The 19,434-nt window shown below is 34.2% G+C and overlaps 1 protein-coding gene across 9 annotated transcripts in view; it reads right to left on the bottom strand.

The window, feature by feature from the left end:
- KIF21A (kinesin family member 21A) overlaps positions 1-19,434 on the bottom strand; it is a 160,858-nt gene that overhangs the window by 23,574 nt on the left and 117,850 nt on the right. For 7 of the 9 annotated variants that reach the window (XM_043967831.1, XM_043967833.1, XM_043967828.1 and 4 more), the window contains 5 exons: positions 9,917-9,977; positions 5,680-5,734; positions 4,724-4,938; positions 2,413-2,520; positions 1,474-1,602 (listed from right to left, as the gene is read on the bottom strand). In XM_043967831.1, the coding sequence (XP_043823766.1) occupies positions 1,474-1,602; positions 2,413-2,520; positions 4,724-4,938; positions 5,680-5,734; positions 9,917-9,977 (568 nt within the window). The remainder of the gene's footprint in view (positions 1-1,473; positions 1,603-2,412; positions 2,521-4,723; positions 4,939-5,679; positions 5,735-9,916; positions 9,978-19,434) is intronic. The other 2 variants (XM_043967835.1, XM_043967837.1) reach the window with 1 other exon arrangement.

Raw genomic sequence — 19,434 nt, 5'->3', positions numbered from 1 at the left:
CAAAAATATTAAGACATAGGAAAAATCATTTTATGTTTATATACCAGTTACTGGGGGAGTCAAACTATTGGGATTCTGTGACATAAGCCTTCAAAAAATGGGGAATGGCCATGTAATCCTCAATTAGGCTTAGGAAAAGAATGGAATATAGGGTGGGGTTTGACTAGGGTGTAAGCCTGCATGAGACAAACCTCAAAGTCTGGAATTAGTTTTTGTTTAGTTTCCAATGCATTAGTATAATAAATGGCCTAGGAACTATTCTAACATATGACTGTTTGTTGAAAAGGAAACTTACTGAAAATAGAATGGGAATAAAGGAGTCACTGAAGGAAGGAAATGTATTGTGCATTTGGGGATTGATTATAGGTTATAGTAATTTTCCTTTTTATAATCAAAACTTTGCAAATAGCTTTCAGCTTTAAGAATATTATTTATAAAGTCAAATTAAGTTGGTAAATTTCAGTGGGAATACAGAACTATGTACAAGTTATCTGAATTATTCCAAATCTGGAAAAAAATTTCTTAGGACAGTGAAAATTACCATAGACATTATTTGGTGTTTTTTAAAGATACTTAATGAATGAGTAACTGTCAAAAGGAATACTCAATTTATTTCCCAAATATTGCCACAAGTATTTCTTAACCTAAATGAAAATAATAAAAGTTGTAGATATAAGCAAAAATAAATTAGAACCATTTTGACTTCACTTAAATTATTTCAAAACAGGAATTTTAGTTATATCCACTGAACTACATATTTTGTCTGAAATTTAGCAGAAAGTCCTACAGATTAATTTTTAAATGGCATTTGATGGCATCCTGTAAATTTTATGATCCACTTGAATACCTGAAGAAAATGAATAGCACAGAAAAACAAGCAAAGAAAAAACACACATACTCTCAACATGCTATTTAAATTTAAACTTGGCAGTACTGAGTTTTTTCAAGAGAGATTCTGATTCAATAACTTTTTTTGAGTTTGTTTTTGAAATCCTAATGCTCATTTTGTCAGAATGTCAAAAAAAATTAGACTCTTTTTTTCCAAAACCAGAACTGATACCATTCTTTGGTAGAGATGTTCTGATTCCTCAAAAGGATAAAGTCTACTTAAGAAAAGTCATTTATAAAGTAAGTGGATTTGCCTCTAGCAATACAGAATATTGCAGTGAGAGGAAATCATAAAAATTGAATTGTGCATGTAAACTTCTAGGGGGTCTTGAAGATGCATTTCTTTTGAAAGAATCAGGCAAGTCAAGCTCTGAAAGTACCTAAGTACTAATCTAACAGTGAATACATACTGAAGGAAAATAGTTTTCTCTAATTTTTACCCTGTATTTCATTTGAAGTCCACTAGAAAATAAAATTTTAAATATAGCAAGTGTTTAACTTGGGAGGAGATGAAAAGATATTTTGGAAACCACACTAAAGAACTTAGAGTGCCATGGAAAGTCCAGCTTTCCCCCTGCAACTTACTTATCCTGCTGAACTGATGTGTTTCCCTGAGAAACAGTAAGACGACTAAAAACATTCAGTTCATTACGGGGCCGGCTTGGTGGGGAAGAAGGAGGTGAAAGACTAGCCTCTGAGGTTCCAGAATCTGAGCTACAAGAAAAAAAGATTAAAGATGTGTCTTTAGTTGGTTATGATTTGTTAGAAAAGGTTGAATGAAACATGCCTAACATAGCTTTAATTAGATGTTTCCAGTATAAAGAAAAGATAAGATAGCATGCATTCTTACAAGAATTCTGATTAATGAAAAAACCTGCTGTCTGGTATTCTTATACTGGTACTTCAGAGAAAATTCTGTCTAAGGAAATCAGAAGTCAGTGTAAACATCTTGTTCCAATACATGCTCCAATACATGTTAGATTTCTTTATTCATAAGTTATTTATTTGCTTTATTCCTAAAATACCCTGAAGGATTTAATTCAGTACTATCAGTTAGGCAAAGAACATAAAAATCTGAAGCTATGTCTCTATGTATCTTTAGTTAGACAACTAAACAATCAGAGGATTGCCTCTCAGAAGTATGTGATAAATCAATGTGGTTAAAATAATTTGTATTATGGGTTTGCACTTGGACAGAGTCCTTTCTTGATATTTATTTTTGAAAAGCAGTTTGGCTAAGTGGATAGAAAGCTGGCCCTGGAAACAGTAAGACATGGGTTCGAGTTTGGCCTGACATATACTGGCTGTGTAATCTTGGGCAAATCACTTAACTTTTCAATTTCTAGGAAACTTTCTGATTATTAATTGCAGAGATGGTGCTGACCTGCATTGGTAAGAGGGAGACAACTTGCTGGGAGTTCTCTAGAGTAATGAAATAACAGCTTCAATCTCCACCCTAAGTTACAGATACATTATCACCGAAAAGTATTTTTTATCTGAGAGATGAATGCTATAGCAACTTACTGTTTTTGTTCCCTAGTTTTTGATTTTTCTGCTCTCTCAAATGCCTTTCTCTTTGTTAAAGGTGAAGGTTCTGGTATTTTCTTTTCTGGTAGAGATGGTGGTTTGGAGCTAAAAGGACATTAAAAATTTTTTGTAAGTATGAAAATTTAAAAATTGAAATATAATTTACCATATTGCCTCATTTATGAGGCTATTTGCCACATAAATAATTGTTTTACCTAAAGGAGAAATTTAGAAATGAGCATAATGTGAAAGAAGATTAAAAAAAGAATAGAAACTAAGGACAAGAAAACCTTACAAATTACTTAATTAAACAAATCTTACTAAATATATACATTTTTATGTGGTTTCATTTGAGATTCAAATATCAGTGGTACATTATTCCATGTCTATGCTAAACACACTTTAAATAGTGGTTAAATTAGATGTAAAATTGAACCACTAATTGTCAAGAAATTAATAAGATATGAGATATCATTGGGGTTTTTTAAATGAAACATAAAAATTACACATTTGACAAAAAAAACCACAACCATATAAATGATTGTTAGTTTTATTTAATATCATGGTAAATTATGGGAATAAGAACTCATTGAATTCAATTCAGGTAAATTCAACAAACATTTATATTTGAAAATTCAACAAGCACCTACTATGTATTACACTTTTTTACCTTTTTTTGTTACGTTTTAGTGTCCCCTATCCTGTCTAAATTTTATATTGTCTTATTCTTATTTTTTTATTGCAACAAAATCAGCTACGAGGCAGCTTATTTGGGAAAAAATCTTTGCTCTATATCTATCCTTGAATACTAAGGATTATTTTTGAATGACTTAAAGGAAATTTTAAAAGCATATTCCATAGAATAAGTGGGGAAAACGTGACTGTCAAAGCATAGGATATTTACTTATCTTAAAAGATGAATCTAATTTCAGTCATTTATTGACTAAATCTTTATCATAATCTCAGAAAAAATATACACAAATTAACATTTAACAAGGAGACATAACCAAGACAATTGTGCCTTCCATGATCAATAAAACCCATCACAAGGGCTAAATGATAAAAACTGCAAAAAGGCAAAAAGAAGATATTACCTGAATCTGGATTCCAGGCCATAGTCTTGGAGTCTTGAGGCTCCAAAAGTTTCTATTCATCTGACAGACTAAATATTTAAACATGCATGCTCCTAAAAAGCCACTCTAATCTTTTAAGCAAATTTTATCATGAGAAAGCACTGAAATGCTCAGCTGTGTCAGTTAGCAGTCAATAATAGCAACTGCAATTATATATGCCACATGCAAGAGATATCTGCCATCATTAAAATAAAATCTAAACTGAAGACATCAGATATAGCTATAGAAAATGAAGAAGGTAAAAGAACAGATTTTTTTTTGAGTGAGAAAAATGTGTTAATTACTTTATCTGCAACTTTCAAACCTGAGGTGGTATATAGATACAGATCATTATTTTTAATAGTCTTTAATATAGCCATGCTATTGGATCCACAAATTATGTGGTAAATTGTGTGTGAGGGTTAGTATGAAAGACGTCAATAAAGATCTGAACCAGAAAATGGCTGATAAAAATATTATAAGAGCTGTGGGGATAGGTTATAGTATTTGACCCACAAAAGAATATAATTTTTAAAAAGAACTATCTTTCAGCTATAGTTTTGTGTGCAATGAAAAGAAGTATTTGCCAGAATGTCATGTGAAAAGATTATGAAGGGGCTAAGAGTTGGGCTTTATAGTGACAGGGATGGATTCTGCAGTCCCTACTTGTGATACTTTAAGAAAAATATCTTTTGCTGGGAAATGCTCAAATGCAAGAAATTTCATGGAATGAAGGATTATGTAAGTTTTTAAAATTATATATTTCAAAAATAAATTACAAAGGATTAGTGGACATCTATTGTGTTCAAGTTCTGAAAATTAGGGCATTTGCAATGGGTTTGATATATTCTAATTCAGATGTTTAGAATTAGGATTAGAATTTATGTTTATGCAAGTGATCCTAAAACAAACAAACAAACAACTTTCCATTTAAAAGATCATCCCTAAAATTTAGAAACAAGACAACTTTAATTCTGGAAAAAAAAATTCACCCAGAAAGATCCAAAATCCACATAAACTTAAAGGTATGAAAAAAATTTTACTTAACACTATTTAGGAATACATCTAATACTTAATAGTCTGGAAATTACAGATCCTATAATTTTTAAAAAAAATGTTTAAACTACAGAAGATATTTGCTACATGCATATAAAAAGCCAAAAGACAGAAAGTTAGTTTAGCTAAGCCAAACTTACATGCTGCCTATCTTAGAAGGTAAGCCAGACGGGGGAATGAGCTCTTTTTCCCTAGCAGAAGAACCACTTGTCTCTGTATTCATTCCAATCTCTTGCCCTTCTGCAACAGGTGTAAGAGGGCCAGACAAGATGGCATCTCCTGTACTAGTATCTGAAGCTAGTTCACTGCTATCTGCATAGAGCAATTCCATTTGAGTTGTGGTCCTCCTTCGTGCCTAATACCCAAAGGGGGAAAAAAGCAGTTATAAGAAAACTATTATTCAAAAGATTAAGAAATATCTTAAACTCATGTTTTCATTTTTAATATTTAAAAAAAAAGTGTGCACCAGGATGTCATATGAGAAAATGAGGGGCTAGAGCTGGGCTTAGAAAGCAAATAAATGAAAACTTAAAATCTGCCACTTAATTACAGAACCACAAGTTAAAGCTTAATTGCTTCCTCTATAAAAGACTGAATATATTTAAACCATCTTATAATTGTTTCAAATTATAGTTGTACTATCCCTACAGAATCACTGTGCAAATTAGTTCTACCAATGATATATGAAAGCAGTTAGTAACAGCCTTAATAATTAAATTAGCGGGGCAGCTAGGTGGCACAGTAGATAGAGCACCAGCCCTGGAATCAGGAGTACCTGAGTTCAAATCTGGCCTCAGACACTTAACACTTACTAGCTGTGTGACCCTGGGCAAGTCACTTAACCCCAATTGCCTCACTTAAAAAATAAATAAATAAAATAATTAAATTAGTAGTACGGTAAGCCACTTTGAAGATTTCTGATGAAATCTACATATTTTTATAGCCTAATTAAGATTAAGCCCATTACAATGTCTTTAGGTGCTAGGTGACAACTTGGATGGGTGATTTAAATACAAGTAGATAAAGTGCACAGATGTGCCAATGAAATATTAGTAGTAAAAATTCACATTTTCCTATTATCTTTATTTCATCTTACCTTGTTCTTTGGCTTAACTTCACCACAAAGCTTCATGAGGTCGGAAGATAGTGAGCTATATGTAAATAAATCATTGAAAGAATGCTTAAAACTCTATTTCACAAATATTTATGGCTAAAAATTCTTAACTGGACAGTTTATCTTTGTTTTGCTATTACCATATTATTATGCCATAGTACGAATGGCAAAAACCATGCTAGTGAAGCACAAGCTCTGGAAGCTTTAAGATGCTGCTAAGGATTTAAGTAGGCAACTTAGTGGTACAATGGATAGAGTGCCAGGCCTGGAGTAAGAAGACATCTTCCTGAGTTCAATCCTGGCCTCAGACTAGCTGTATGACCCTGGGTAAGTCACTAAACCCTGTTTGCCTTAGTTTTATCATCTATAAAATGAGCTGGAAAAGGAAATGGCAAATTATCCTGGTATCTTTGCCAAAAAAATCACCAAATGGAGTCACTAAAAGTCAGACACAACTGAAAAACAACTTAACAACAAGGACTTAAGTGTGGTTCCAAGTAATAATGTCAACTTTCTGAGGACCAGTATTGTAGACAGGACTAGAACCAGCTGTTAGGCTATCCATAAATGTTGGCCTAACTGTTGGTTCTCTAAATGAGAGATCCTTATCCAATTACCAATGAATGTACTGAATGTACTGAAGGAAGTTTTCAATATAAGTGAAACCAGAAGACAAAAGTTAGTGTCAGTCAAAAGGAAGGATAACTCAAAAATTCTTCTTAAAGAAGCAAATAAAGGAGTGTGCAGGGCTAGTTTCATTGTACATCCAAAGATAAAAAGAAACACCATAATTTCTTGGGACACTTGATGTGTACTCATGATGAGCACTTGCAACAAGACAACTATGAAGATAACTGTGGATTATATATCAATATTTGTCATAGAGAATGAGGAGGTATGGAAACTCTAGGAAGATTACAAAAATATTCTTGAGGTTTTATCAACATATTTTTATCAGCATTGTAAAGGTAAGGGGCAGCTAGGTGGCGCAGTGGATAGAACGCTGACCCTGAAGTCAGGAGGACCTGAGTTCACATCTGGCCTCAGATACTTGACACTTACCAGGTGTGTGACGCTGGGCAAGTCACTTAACCCCAATTGCCTCACCAAAAAAAACCCACAAAAAAATAAAACCAAAAAAACCCACTGTAAAGGTAGACACTGGGAATAATAGTTCAAAAATAAACAGAAATATTTTCAGGATTAGGAAGTCAAAGGCTTGCACACTACAGCTAATTTTAATGCTTGTATAACACAGATACTTTCTTCAAAAATTATCCAGTTACTGGACATAGTGATTGGCTACTGTTGTGGCAGACATTTCTGAATCTGATGAAATGTATTAAGACTACTAACTAGTTATAGCGAAGATCTAAATCAATACCAAATTAGAAGAAAAAATTAAAATGAAGTAATGTGGGATAGTGGAAGGAATACTGGATTTAGAATTAGAAGATACAGATTCAAATCCCAGGTCTGTCACTACCTATGTGACCTGGAGCAAGTCATTTAACCCCTCATTATTAAATAAGTGGGGCTAGAATAGATGACTTCTAAGATCCCTTTTAACTTAAAAATACATGATCCTATGGAAAAAAGTATCAATCTATATTTTAATCAGACTGTATGAAATCAGACCCAGTATAAAAAATTCCTCCACCAATGCAAATGGAGACTTAGGTTATCTGAGGTTCTAAAATGTTAAGTAACTTGCGTAGGGTAAATGTGAGAGGTGGGTTTGAACACAGATTTTCCTGTCTTCTGTACTCTATGGAGTCTTCTACACCCTACAAAGTATGCCAAATAACCTCTCTGAAAAGATATGGTGTGCAATTAATAGAGTTTCAACTTTATCTTTTAAGTAAGCTATTGACACCAAGCAAAATGGAAAATGGATGAAAGGATTAATGTAGACTATCACCATTTCCTCAGAAAGCCAATAATACAGGTCAATTGTAATAGTGAAAAGCCCAGTGAATTATATTTGCAAAGGGTGTCTGCCACTGTCACATGAGTATCCAGAGCAGAGTCCATATCTAAGTCTAGATGTTCCTATTGGTGGGTAACATTTGGCATTAGGCTGGGCCTTCTAAATGAGATTCAGAATCACTCAAAATAGTTCCTTGAAATTATCTGCACAAGAAAAATTAAGTGGATGAAGAACACCAATTATGTAGATTATGATATGAAACTGGATGAACAGCCCAAAGACCAAGTGTAGTGGTGGTGGTACTTGTGGTAGTTGTTGTTTGGCTCTTTCAGTCATGTCCAACTCTTTGTGACCCTAGTTAGGGTTTCTTGGCAATGATACTGGAGTGTTTTGCCATTTCCTTCTCCAGCTCATGTTATATAGATGAGGTAACTAAGGCAAACTGGGTTAAAGTGATTTGTCCAGGGTCACACAGCTAGTAAGTGTCTGGGACCAGATATGAACTCAGGAAAATAAGTCTGACATTCTATCTACTGCACCTAGCTGCACCACCTAGTAGACTGATGGATATATATGTATGTGTATATATATATGTGTGTGTATATGTATGTGCATATATATACACACACATACATATACACATGTATGTATACACATATCGTTGTGTATACATATACATACACATACACACACACAGAGTGTGGTTGTCACTTAACCCCATTTGCCTTTAAACATCTGGGGCCATCTCCAGTTGTCCTGATATATATCTTGTCACTGGACCCAGATGGCTCTGGAGGAGAGAGTGAGGTTGGTGACCTTGCACAGCCCTCCTTCAGTTAAATCCAATTCAGTGCAAGTCATGGTCCTCTTTGAAAATGAAAGACAAACAACAATACATATATACACACACGAGAGAAAAATAAAATAGGAACAGTATTTCCTAGGGCCCTATCACATAGGTTGGGCTAGCTTTTCCTCAAGTTTTAACAACACAGGCTCCATTAGTTTTCCTTTAAAAGCACTGAGATTGGGGGCGGCTAGGTGGCACAGTGGATAAAGCACCGGCCCTGGATTCAGGAGTTCCTGAGTTCAAATCCGGCCTCAGACACTTGACACTTACTAGCTGTGTGACCCTGGGCAAGTCACTTAACCCCACTGCCCCATAAAAAAAAAAAAAGCACTGAGATTTTATCAGTTCAGGAGACTGAGGCTTCAACACTGACATAACTTCCTGGTCAACTGAGTACAAAAAGGGGGGGGGGGGGATAAGGAGCTCAGATTACTTTCTCAGGATTCTGACTGCAGAGAGGCCAGAGCAACTCAGAGGCAGGAAGTTATGTTCATTTAAATCAAGGCTATCTCCTTATTGAGCATCTTCTCCGTGCTACATCCTTTTGTCAACTACTAAATGATGAATGTTCCACAAGTCCCTCATTTCATTCAATTTAGAAGCTGAGGTACCAGGATGGCCTGACCTGACCAGACCTAGCCTACTACAGATGGACAATGGACTGAGCCCAGAATTGAAATGGAGGAAAACAGCAGACTGGATTTGCATTTGAGAAATTGCACTATGCTTTTAATTACTATAAGCTTGTCCCTGAAACAAAAGCCTATCTTTTAAAAATATAAATGCTTCTGGTAATACTTCATGGCTGCAAAAAGAACATCATAGTCTCCAAAGAATTAAAGGTGATGGAATGGTGTATTACTAATAAATAACTGAGCGCCAAAAACCAGCACAAAAGCTAGTATCAGAGATCGAGGTGGGATAGTCATATTTGGAGAGGCAAGCAACAACCAATGGACAATCAAATACTCTTTTATTATCCATATAAAGTAAAAGAATCCATAGAAAGGCCCTAGCACCTATGTGCTAGGAGCTCCCTGTGAAGCACTTGCAGAAAGGGGGAGGTATAGTGGATTAAGATATGCACCACTGAACTGAGTATCCATGTACATAAGATTTAAAATCCATTAAAATGAAGGATGTAGATAATATTCCTTTAGTTAAATAGTTTAAATAGTTTTTTCTACTGTACTTTAACACAGTTGATGTAATTTCTAAAATGGTGTTAAAACAAATCAAATACATAAAGTTTTTAAAGAGCTAGGGAAGTCATTTAACCTTTGCCTTAGTTTCTCCATTTATAAAAAAAGGAGATAATAAAAGCACCCACCACCTTAGGATTGTGACAATAAAATGATACGATATTTAAAAAGCACTTGGCAAACCTTAAAGTATTATGTAAATGATATCATCGTCATCATTATAAAAATAATTTTTACCTTCCCTCTACTCCTGGGCTGCTCAATGGTGCCTCTTCATCAGTACTATCCTCTATATTCTCTAAAAAACATTTCCAAAAAAAAATTAGATGTTATAATTTAAATCATAGCCCATAAACCAGCTAGAGTAAACACACACACATTTCTGTCCTAGTGATTAAAGAGAATAAAACATCAAAGAAAATTATTTTTAAAACTGCTTCTTCACTAGATTTTTTTTAGAATGAGGCAAAAGATAAATTTTTAAAATGGGAAGAAGGGTAATATAGAGCATGACATATCAAGAGTGGGAAAAATGCTGTGGATTTGGGAACAAACATATCCTTTGGTCCAAAGACACATTTTTACTGTATAGTCTCTCAGTCAGAAAAGAAAATCTTAGATTCCACCTTGGTGTATTATATCAATACTGGAAATCAACAAATACATATAAACTGTGTAAGTGTACTATGAAGCAAAACATGTTTAATTTACATTAATTAAATCAAGCTTGCAAAATAGAAAAAAATACCCACAAAACTGTGCCTGACACTAACACTGATCTGATTCACAAGTATATGAAAAACAAAAACAGATTTGCATTCAACAGATGTTAGCAGTTATGTAAACTTGTCCATAATAAACGTAGCTCCAGCCATTTCAGATAAAGCAGCAGACTAATAAAATCTAAAATATACAAATTTAATAGAGCCAGGAAAATAAAATAGCCACTCTGCCTATTGACATTCTATTATTTAAGAAATGGGGCAGCTAAATACAGTGGATAGAGTGCTCAGACTAGAGTCAGGAAGTTTTGTCTTCCTGACTTCAAATTTGGCTTCAGATCCTTACTAGCTATGCGACCTGGGGGCAAATCACTTAATCCTATTTACCCTCAGTTTCTCATGTGTAAAGTAAGCTAAAGGACATAGCAAACCACTCCAGTATCATTGTCAAGAAAACTCCAAATGGGGTCACGAAGTGTTGGACACAACTCAAATGATTGAACAACCATTTTGAGAACTTGCTTCCAATTCATTTAGTTTGTGCCTTTAAAGGAATATCATTAGGGAAATGATACTACTTCTGATCTCTTACATCTATACCCTTCTTTTTAGGCACAGAGCCACAAGCTTGGTTAACTCCCTCATCACTTGAAATAACCTTTTAAATGGCTTTCCTTCCTCGAATCTTTACTATTTTAATCAAAGTTGCTAAAGTGATACTTTCTAAAGTACAGGTCTAAACAGGTCACTCTCTTGATTAAGAAGGCCTAGTGGATAAAACTGCACTGAGAATAAAATATAAACTTCTTTAGTTTGATATTTAAAATACTTCACAATCTGGATCTTGCCTACTCCAGGACTATTTCACATTATTCCTCATCACATTCTCTACATTCCAGACGAACTAGCCTTGTTCACCATACACAATGTCATCACCCATCTCCATGTCTCACCTCACCTATTTTTAAGATTTTTGTCACTAAGGACTTGAAAAACATCAAAGAATATGAACATTTCCCCAAATAAAGTAGAACAGAAAAAAAAATGGACTACACAATAAAAACCCTGACTTGCAAGGTTTTATAAAGCATATTTCAAATTTAACATGTTAGTTTCAATGACCTACTTCTCTGTTTCCTTCTGAGCTTCCTTCTGTGTATTTCTAAAAAGAGACTCAATGATACTCCTTTCTTACATTTCTAAAATATCATTACTCTCCCCTAAATCCCTCCTTTTCTCACAATCCTGAGAGAAATAAGAAAAAAGTATAACCAAATAAAATTAATTTAAATATTGTTCATTTGTTCAGCACCTCTAATCCAATTCTCTGCCAGGAAATAGGAATCCTGAATAATCATCAATCTTAAACTTTGATTAAAGGTCTTAAGTATTTAGAAGTTTTGTTTAACAAAGCTACATCTTGAGTCCATTACCTTTCATTCAGGAGAGTAACATGGATAGCATGCTTTTTCACCTGTTCTCTGTAATCATAACTAGTCACTGCAATGATCAGAGTCCTTAAGTCTTTTAGAGTTAATTTGGCATTGCAATGTGATGTGATAATGATGTGATGTGATGGTATACATTGTTCTCCTGGTTCTGCCCACTTCATTCTGCCTGAGATCATCCAAGTTTTTCCAGGTTTCTCTAAAATGGATGAATTTTTTACATCACAGATTAGTTCTCATTAGTTCATTAGTTCTCCACTAGGACCATTCTACAAACCTCCACATAATGAGAATTTACTCTTTGATATGGGAAAAGGAGCTACAGAGGGAGATAGGAAAGGGGACCATGCACCCCTGGATGGAGAGGGTCAGAACACAGTACAAAGAAATGTGGGGGCCATGGATAGACATTCCGAGTTCATATGGACAGAAGGTAAACATGGGGGCAGGTGGGCACAGGAGGGCAAAAGTCTCTTCTCTTGGCACTAGTAGTCTTAGGTCAAGCCCCCAATCCAGCTACGGTGGTGATGGCAGTGGTCTCTCTGAAGGTCTGTCCTTCAGCTTTCACTTGGAGGATTTTTTTAAAAAGGTTTTTTGAGATCGAAGCTGTGGAGGGATAGAAGGCCAAGGAGCCCTAAGACAAGGGGCAAGAGTAAAGATAGCACAGTACTATACAGTAATATTAACATAGGTATTTTTTTTTTGGAGTGAAGATTTCTATCAGAATTATTTACTTAAAGTTGAATTTGAATTTGTATAATGTGAATTTACATAAAGCAAGAACTGTCCATATTTCTTATAGCACAATACTGTTTTGCTATGCTGATATATAATTTGTTCAGGTATTTCCCAATAGATGGGTATACACTTTGATACCAGTTCTTTGCTACAATAAAAAGTATAGCTTTAAACATTTTTTTTTTACACATAGGCTTTTGCCCTTTATTTGATTTCTTCAGTATATAAGTATAGAGATGGTATTGCTAGGTCAAAGGACAAATGACATTGTGGCTATACTTGCCACAATGTTGGATCCGGTTAAAATTCTGCCAACAATAACGTGGCTATCTTCTTGTATCCAGCAACTGTCATTTTCCATTTTAATCATCTATTAATCTGATGAGTATGACATAGAATCTCATTATTATTGATAGAACATTGTATATGTAGGCCCTATATTAATTTTGGAGCTTATTCATTCATTCAATAAACATTTATTAAGTACCTATTATATACCAGATGCTAAGTGCTTATTGTTGTATATAGTATAAACTTGGTCTGCCCCTAATTTTTGACAGACTTCTTTCTAGTTCTTCCAAAAGCCTTTGTGATTAATAAGTCCTTACCCCTGAGGTTTTTTTTAAGTGTTTTTGTAGTCCCTTTGCTAATATTTTATTGAATTTTTTACATAAATATTCATTAGAAATATTGGTTCATCATTTTCTTTCTATGTTTTATTTCTCCCTGGCTTAAGTATCGAGATAATATTTATCTCACAGAAGGAGTCTGGTAGGATTTCTGTTTTTTCTCCAACAATTTATGCAATATTGGAATGAATTTTTTATGTTTGATAGAATTAACTTATAAATACATCTGGTCTAATCCCCCATTCCTACTCTTCTGGGAGTTCATTTGTAGCTTATTCAATGTCTTTTTCTGAACTTGGGTTATTTAATCCTTTATTTCTTGTTCTGTTATTCTCGATTTTAAAAACAATTTGCAAATATTTTCATTTATGTTCTCAGTTTTTTTAATGTATAATTGGGCAAAATAATTTTTTCCTCTTTATTGAGAATTCTTTTTCAATTTTCTTATATCAGAAATTTATTTTTCTACATTTAATTGAGGCTATATACCCTAATTCATGGTCAATTTTTATAATGGTGTTTATACATAGCTGAGAAATCTTTATATCCCTTTTTATTCTCAGTAATCACCAGAGAAATAGGATAGCTAACCTTCCTAAAAATGATATTTAGTTTCTTTTCTTATTTCCTCTTTCTTAGATATATTTAGGTCTACAACTATTATAATTTTAATTTCCACTTATCCTTGGAGTTCAATTAACTACTTTTTCCTCAAATAGCTAGGTACTATGACTCTTAGCACATGTGTATGTATATAATATTGATATTATTTAATTATTTATGGTTCAATTAAGAATAACACAGCTTCCTCGCTTATCCTTTTCTGACCTTGTCTATTTTTACTAATGAGACATAATGAATTTTATCTGTGTAAATCTTTAGGCTTCAAGTGTGTTTCTTACAAACAACATATTATTGAATTCTTTCTAATCCATTCTGCTATCCTCTTTCATTTAATAAGGGTGTTCATGCCATAGACATTCACTATTGTGAATGTTCATTTTTATTTCTCTTCATATTCTTTTTCACCTCTTTTTTCCTCTCTTCTCCACTTATCCTTTACAAAGAAGAAAGAAAGGAAAGAAGAATTTATTAAAAACTGAGAATGCTGTTAAGTTCTAGGAATACAAATACAAACAAAAAAGCCAGTCCCTGTGTTCAAGGATCTTACATTATAGTAGGGGGAAAGTACCTAGCATAGGAACATGGTTTTGAAATCCAGATGCCAAAACAACAGGGTCAGGAAGGGAATGAAAGATGACTCGGGCCCGTCTACACAATGGAGGCTCCAAGAGGAGCAACTTGAGGAATGGTTACATGTTTCTAGGGTTAGAAGGTCCCAGGTGCTGAGGGAGTTCCAGCAAAAGACAAAATGGTTTCAAAGTCTGAAAGATAGAACAGGGGTGGGAGGCAAATGGCTCTTTGGCATTTCAAATTTTTTAATGAAAGAGGAGGGAAAGAAGGAAACAAGAAAGGAAGGAAGGAAAGATTAAGCACCTTCTATGTGCCAGGCACTGTGTTAAGTGTTATACAAATATTATTTCTTTTGATCCTCATAACAACTCTTCAGATAAGTGTTATTAACTCCATTTTTCAGTTGAGAAAACTGGATCAATTAAGTTACTTGCCCAGAATTATTTAGCTAGCAAGTGTCTGAGGCTGGATTTGAACTCATCTTCTTGATTCTAGGTCCAGCACTCTATCCACAGTGTTATCTTAGCTGCCTGAGTATGTAAATGGACTCTATTTCATTTTTCTCTCTAAAATTATACTCAGTTTTGAAGGGCAAGTTATTTTTAGTATTTGTCTTTATCTTTTGCTTTCAGAACACTTCATTCCAAGATTTCTTTTCCTTTATTTTACTTACTGTATAACCTTGTATGATCCTGACTACAGTTCCATTATAGCTCCTTTCTGGCTTTATGTAGTATTTTTTTCTTTAACTTAGAAATTCTAGATTTTGACAATAAGACTACTGTCTCATTCTCTCCTTCCCTCCCTCTGTCTCTGTCTCTCTCTCTCTCTGTTTTTCTCTATTTTAAGAGGTATTCTTTCCACTTTCACTTAGCCTTCTAGATCTACTAGAGTTGCACAATTTTCTTTTGTGACTTCTTAAATGGCAGTGGGCAGATATTTGTTGTTGTTTCAGCATGGTAAACAAACAGTTTGGTATTTCTTAAAGTTATTTCTAATTATCTGTTTATCAGAACATTTGTTTTTATATTTTCTTCAAATTCACCTCCCCATCATTGGATTTTATTCTAGTACTTCTTGTTGTCTCATGGAGTCATTGAGTTCTTTTATCTCCATGCTGTTTTTTCAGAAGTCCACAATTTGGGGAAGGCTTTCCACCATTTATTCTAAGTTATTTATTCTCCTCACAACTTCTTTTCCTCCAGAAATCTTAAATTTCATTTTTCATCTCCTATTTCACTTCTTCCAGTTACTGTTGCTACTTGTGACCAAGTCATTTTTCCTCTGTGGCTCTGCTTGTGGCTAATATGAATTTATTCTCTCCTGGGTTTACCTCTCTAGCTTCTCATTCCAAAAATATTTCTTCCTTGTGTTTTCTTCTGATATATGTATTTATCATATATATATGTGCATGTATATATGTACATATGCATATGTGTATGTATGTGTGTATATATACACATATGTATATGGATGTGTATTGTGTATATACTTTAGCTTCAGGATCAATCAGGTCTGTGTGCTCTGACCAGTCTTCTTTTGTATTCTTGGACAGGTTAGGTAGGCCATGTTTGTTCCTTTCCCTCTTGTACCATGGATTCTGCTGCTGCTGCTTTTCTGTATGCAGTGGTGTGCTAGGTCCTCTCCTCTGCCTTAATTCCTTAATTCAGTCTGATTCTTCTGGTGGAGTCAGGAGAAACACAAAGATTTAAAAGCAGGAAGAACAGGATTCAAATGGTAACTCAGGCACTTACTAACTCCTGAGCAAATTGCTTAATACTTCAGCACTTCAATTTTCTCATCTAAAAAATAAGAGATTTTGACTCACTGTGCTTTAATGTTTCTTCTAGCTATAAATATATGGTCTTATTTTCCACTAACAGCTCTAGCCAGTCTTTGTCTCCTCCTTGCACAAAGTTCCATGCCTTGGTAGGTTCTAGCCAGATGTAGGAGATCATGCTGGTCTGATGCTTCTAGAACCCTGGTGCAGGCACTCTGGCCCTGTCTTCATGGTCTATGACCTACAGAGGCTGCCCTTGGATTCTACGTTTGTTCACACAGGCCAAGGTCAGAATCTTTTTCAGCATTCCAATTATTGGCTTGTGACCCTCCTTGTCAGAGTACCAGTTGGCTTCAAGATTGAAGGTGGCTTCACTGGTGTGGCACCTCTCTCAACCTTCCCTGTTTTCACCCATTGACCAGAATTTATACTGGTTTCCATAGGAGAATCCCTCTTCCCATCTTCATGGATTCCAGACTATCTGCAGAATTCAAGTTGGCTACCTCTGATGTGGCCCCTGTCCTAGACTCCACTGACTTTTTAATTTTTTAAATTTTTTTGTTTTGTTTTGTTTTGTTTTGTTTTTGCAGGGCAGTGGGGATTAAGTGACTTGCCCAAGGTCACACAGCTAGTAAGTGTCAAGTGTCTGAGGCCGGATTTGAACTCAGGAACTCCTGAATCCAGGGCCGGTGCTTTATCCACTGCGCCACCTAGCTGCCCCCGACTCCACTGACTTTTAGTCATATTTTTGTGCAACTCTGGACTGAATGGAGGCACTTAGTTTTGTTTCTCTTGAGTTTTCTTCACTTTAACTCTCTCTGGGGCTCTTCTGAAATATTTGCTGGAACTTGTCAGGGAAAGCCAGTCTCCTTTACAATCCTTTTACATCACCATCTTAACCAGAAGTACTATCAACTCCGCACTGGAGAAACTCTATCTTCCTTCAAAGTTCAGCTCAGGTACCATGAATACTTTTGTGATCCTGCCAACTACTTGTCATGTAACACGTATATATCTTCTAAGAGGCAATGAGATTTAGTGAATAGGAAGTTGGCCTAAATCAAAACAACCTAGGCTCAAATATTCCCCTCAACCACATGTGACCCTGAGAAAGATATGGAATGAGGGCTACATTTTTGGATATGACTAATGTAGGAATTTGTTTTATCTGACTATGCATAATTTGATATAATGGTTTTAGTTTTATTTTTATTTTTCAATGGGGGAAAGAATAGATGGGAAGAAAAATTAAATGCTTAATTGAAAAAAATTTAAATTTAAAAAATTGCAGAATATAATTTGCAGAGAAGGTGCCAACCTGCATTGGTAAAGGAAAGTAATCACTGAAAGAACTGTGCATTGATGAAATCACAGGCCTATACCTGTCAGTTCAATGCTTTATATTGATTCATATGTATACATCTTACTTCACCTCAACAGAATTGAAGCTCTTGAGAACAGGGACTCTTTTTGTCTTTGTAACCCCAATACCTAGCACACTTATAAAATATTACTATGTAATATATACTACTATATTAATAGTATATATTACTATAATAATATATAACATTAATAATATATTGGTATATTAATACTAAATGTTAATACAATAACAATAATAGTTATATTATTTATATTCATTATATATTTACAATTATAATAAATTGATAATAGTAATTATTATAATGCAATATAATTTAATAATAGTAATTAAGTGCTCAGAAAGCACTTATTCCAACAATATATTGTTTTAAAAAAATACTTGATACGAAGATTTTACAGGGAGTTAAATTAAGAAGCTGGAACAAAACTGATTATGATCTAAGACAAAGAAACAATAAAAAATAAACTTAATTAGATGAGACACTCAGAAGAGACTACATTTTGCTGAAAGGTACTATTAATTACTCAAAGGATCTAGGGACTTCAATAAAGTCCTTTCATATCTAGATAAAACTAACCAAATAAACAAGAAACAAGTAAAGCATATGAATGAAATTCTAGAAAAGCTGTGTATGATAAACCTCTGGAGATTAACCAACATGTATAGAAATGAGTACACATATTTCTCAGCTGTTTGGGGCACCTTTACAAAAAGTGACCTTAAAACTTCACAAATTAATGCAGAAAAGCAGAAATACAAAATATCTTTTATGGACCATAATATTTTTAAAAATCAAATTCAATAAAGGGCTTCTAAAGAAAGGATTAAAACTAATTGCAGACTAAGTAATCATAAAAAATGAGTGGGTAAAAAATAATTTCATTAAAGACTGAGCACAATGAGGTAACATTCCCAAAATTTGGGGGATACAGAAAAGGCAGTCTTTAGTGGAAGATTTATATTTCTAAAACGTTCCATCAATAAAATAACTGATCAATTAATTAGTTATAATTAATGTAACTAAAAACCCTAAAAATCAACTAACTGAAAACCCCTAATTAAATGAAGAAACTAATATGAAAACTATACCTCAAAAGCTATTAAACTGTATATCTTTTGACCCACTGAAACAACTGTTAAGATTATACCCCAAATAAATCAAAGAAAGATGAAAAGATCAAAAACATTTCTAGCAGCACTTTTTGCACTAACAAAGATGTGAAGATTTAAAAGGGCAATTTCAGCAAATGGAGAATGGCTTAACAAGTTATGATTGGGGCAGCTAGGTAGCGAAGTGGATAGAGCACTGGCCCTGGAGTCAGGAGTACCTGAGTTCAAATCCGGGCTCAGACACTTAACACTTACTAGCTGTGTGACCCTAGGCAAGTCACTTAACCCCAATTGCCTCACCAAAAAAAAACCAAAAAAACAAGTTATGATTAATGATTGTGATAGAATACTATTATGCTATAAAAATGATTAAGAGGATTATCTCAGAAAAAAAACTGATGCAAGGTGGAAAAAAACCTGATGTAAAGAGAAGTGAGTAGAATCAGGAGAACAATTTACACAATACCAACTAAATTGTAAAGTTAAACAAAGGAACATTGATCAATATATAGTGATCAACCACGATAACTCATGATGAAACATTGTGCCTGCTTCAGGATAGAGAGGATGGACTCAGAGTGAAGAATAAGACCTATTTTTTGGACATAGCCGGTACAGGAATTTGTTTTCCTTGACTATACATGTTTGTAACAAGGGCTTTATTTTTGTTTTTCTGCTTTCTTGATGGGTAGAGCTGTGAAGAAGAGAACATTAGGAAGAAGAAAAGATGGATTTTTGTTGATTGAAAAA

This window comes from Dromiciops gliroides, chromosome 5 (genome assembly GCF_019393635.1).
Source record: "Dromiciops gliroides isolate mDroGli1 chromosome 5, mDroGli1.pri, whole genome shotgun sequence".
Classification (NCBI taxonomy): domain Eukaryota; kingdom Metazoa; phylum Chordata; class Mammalia; order Microbiotheria; family Microbiotheriidae; genus Dromiciops; species Dromiciops gliroides.
Note: the sequence above shows the minus strand (reverse complement) of the source record. Positions and strands in the feature narration are given on the sequence as shown.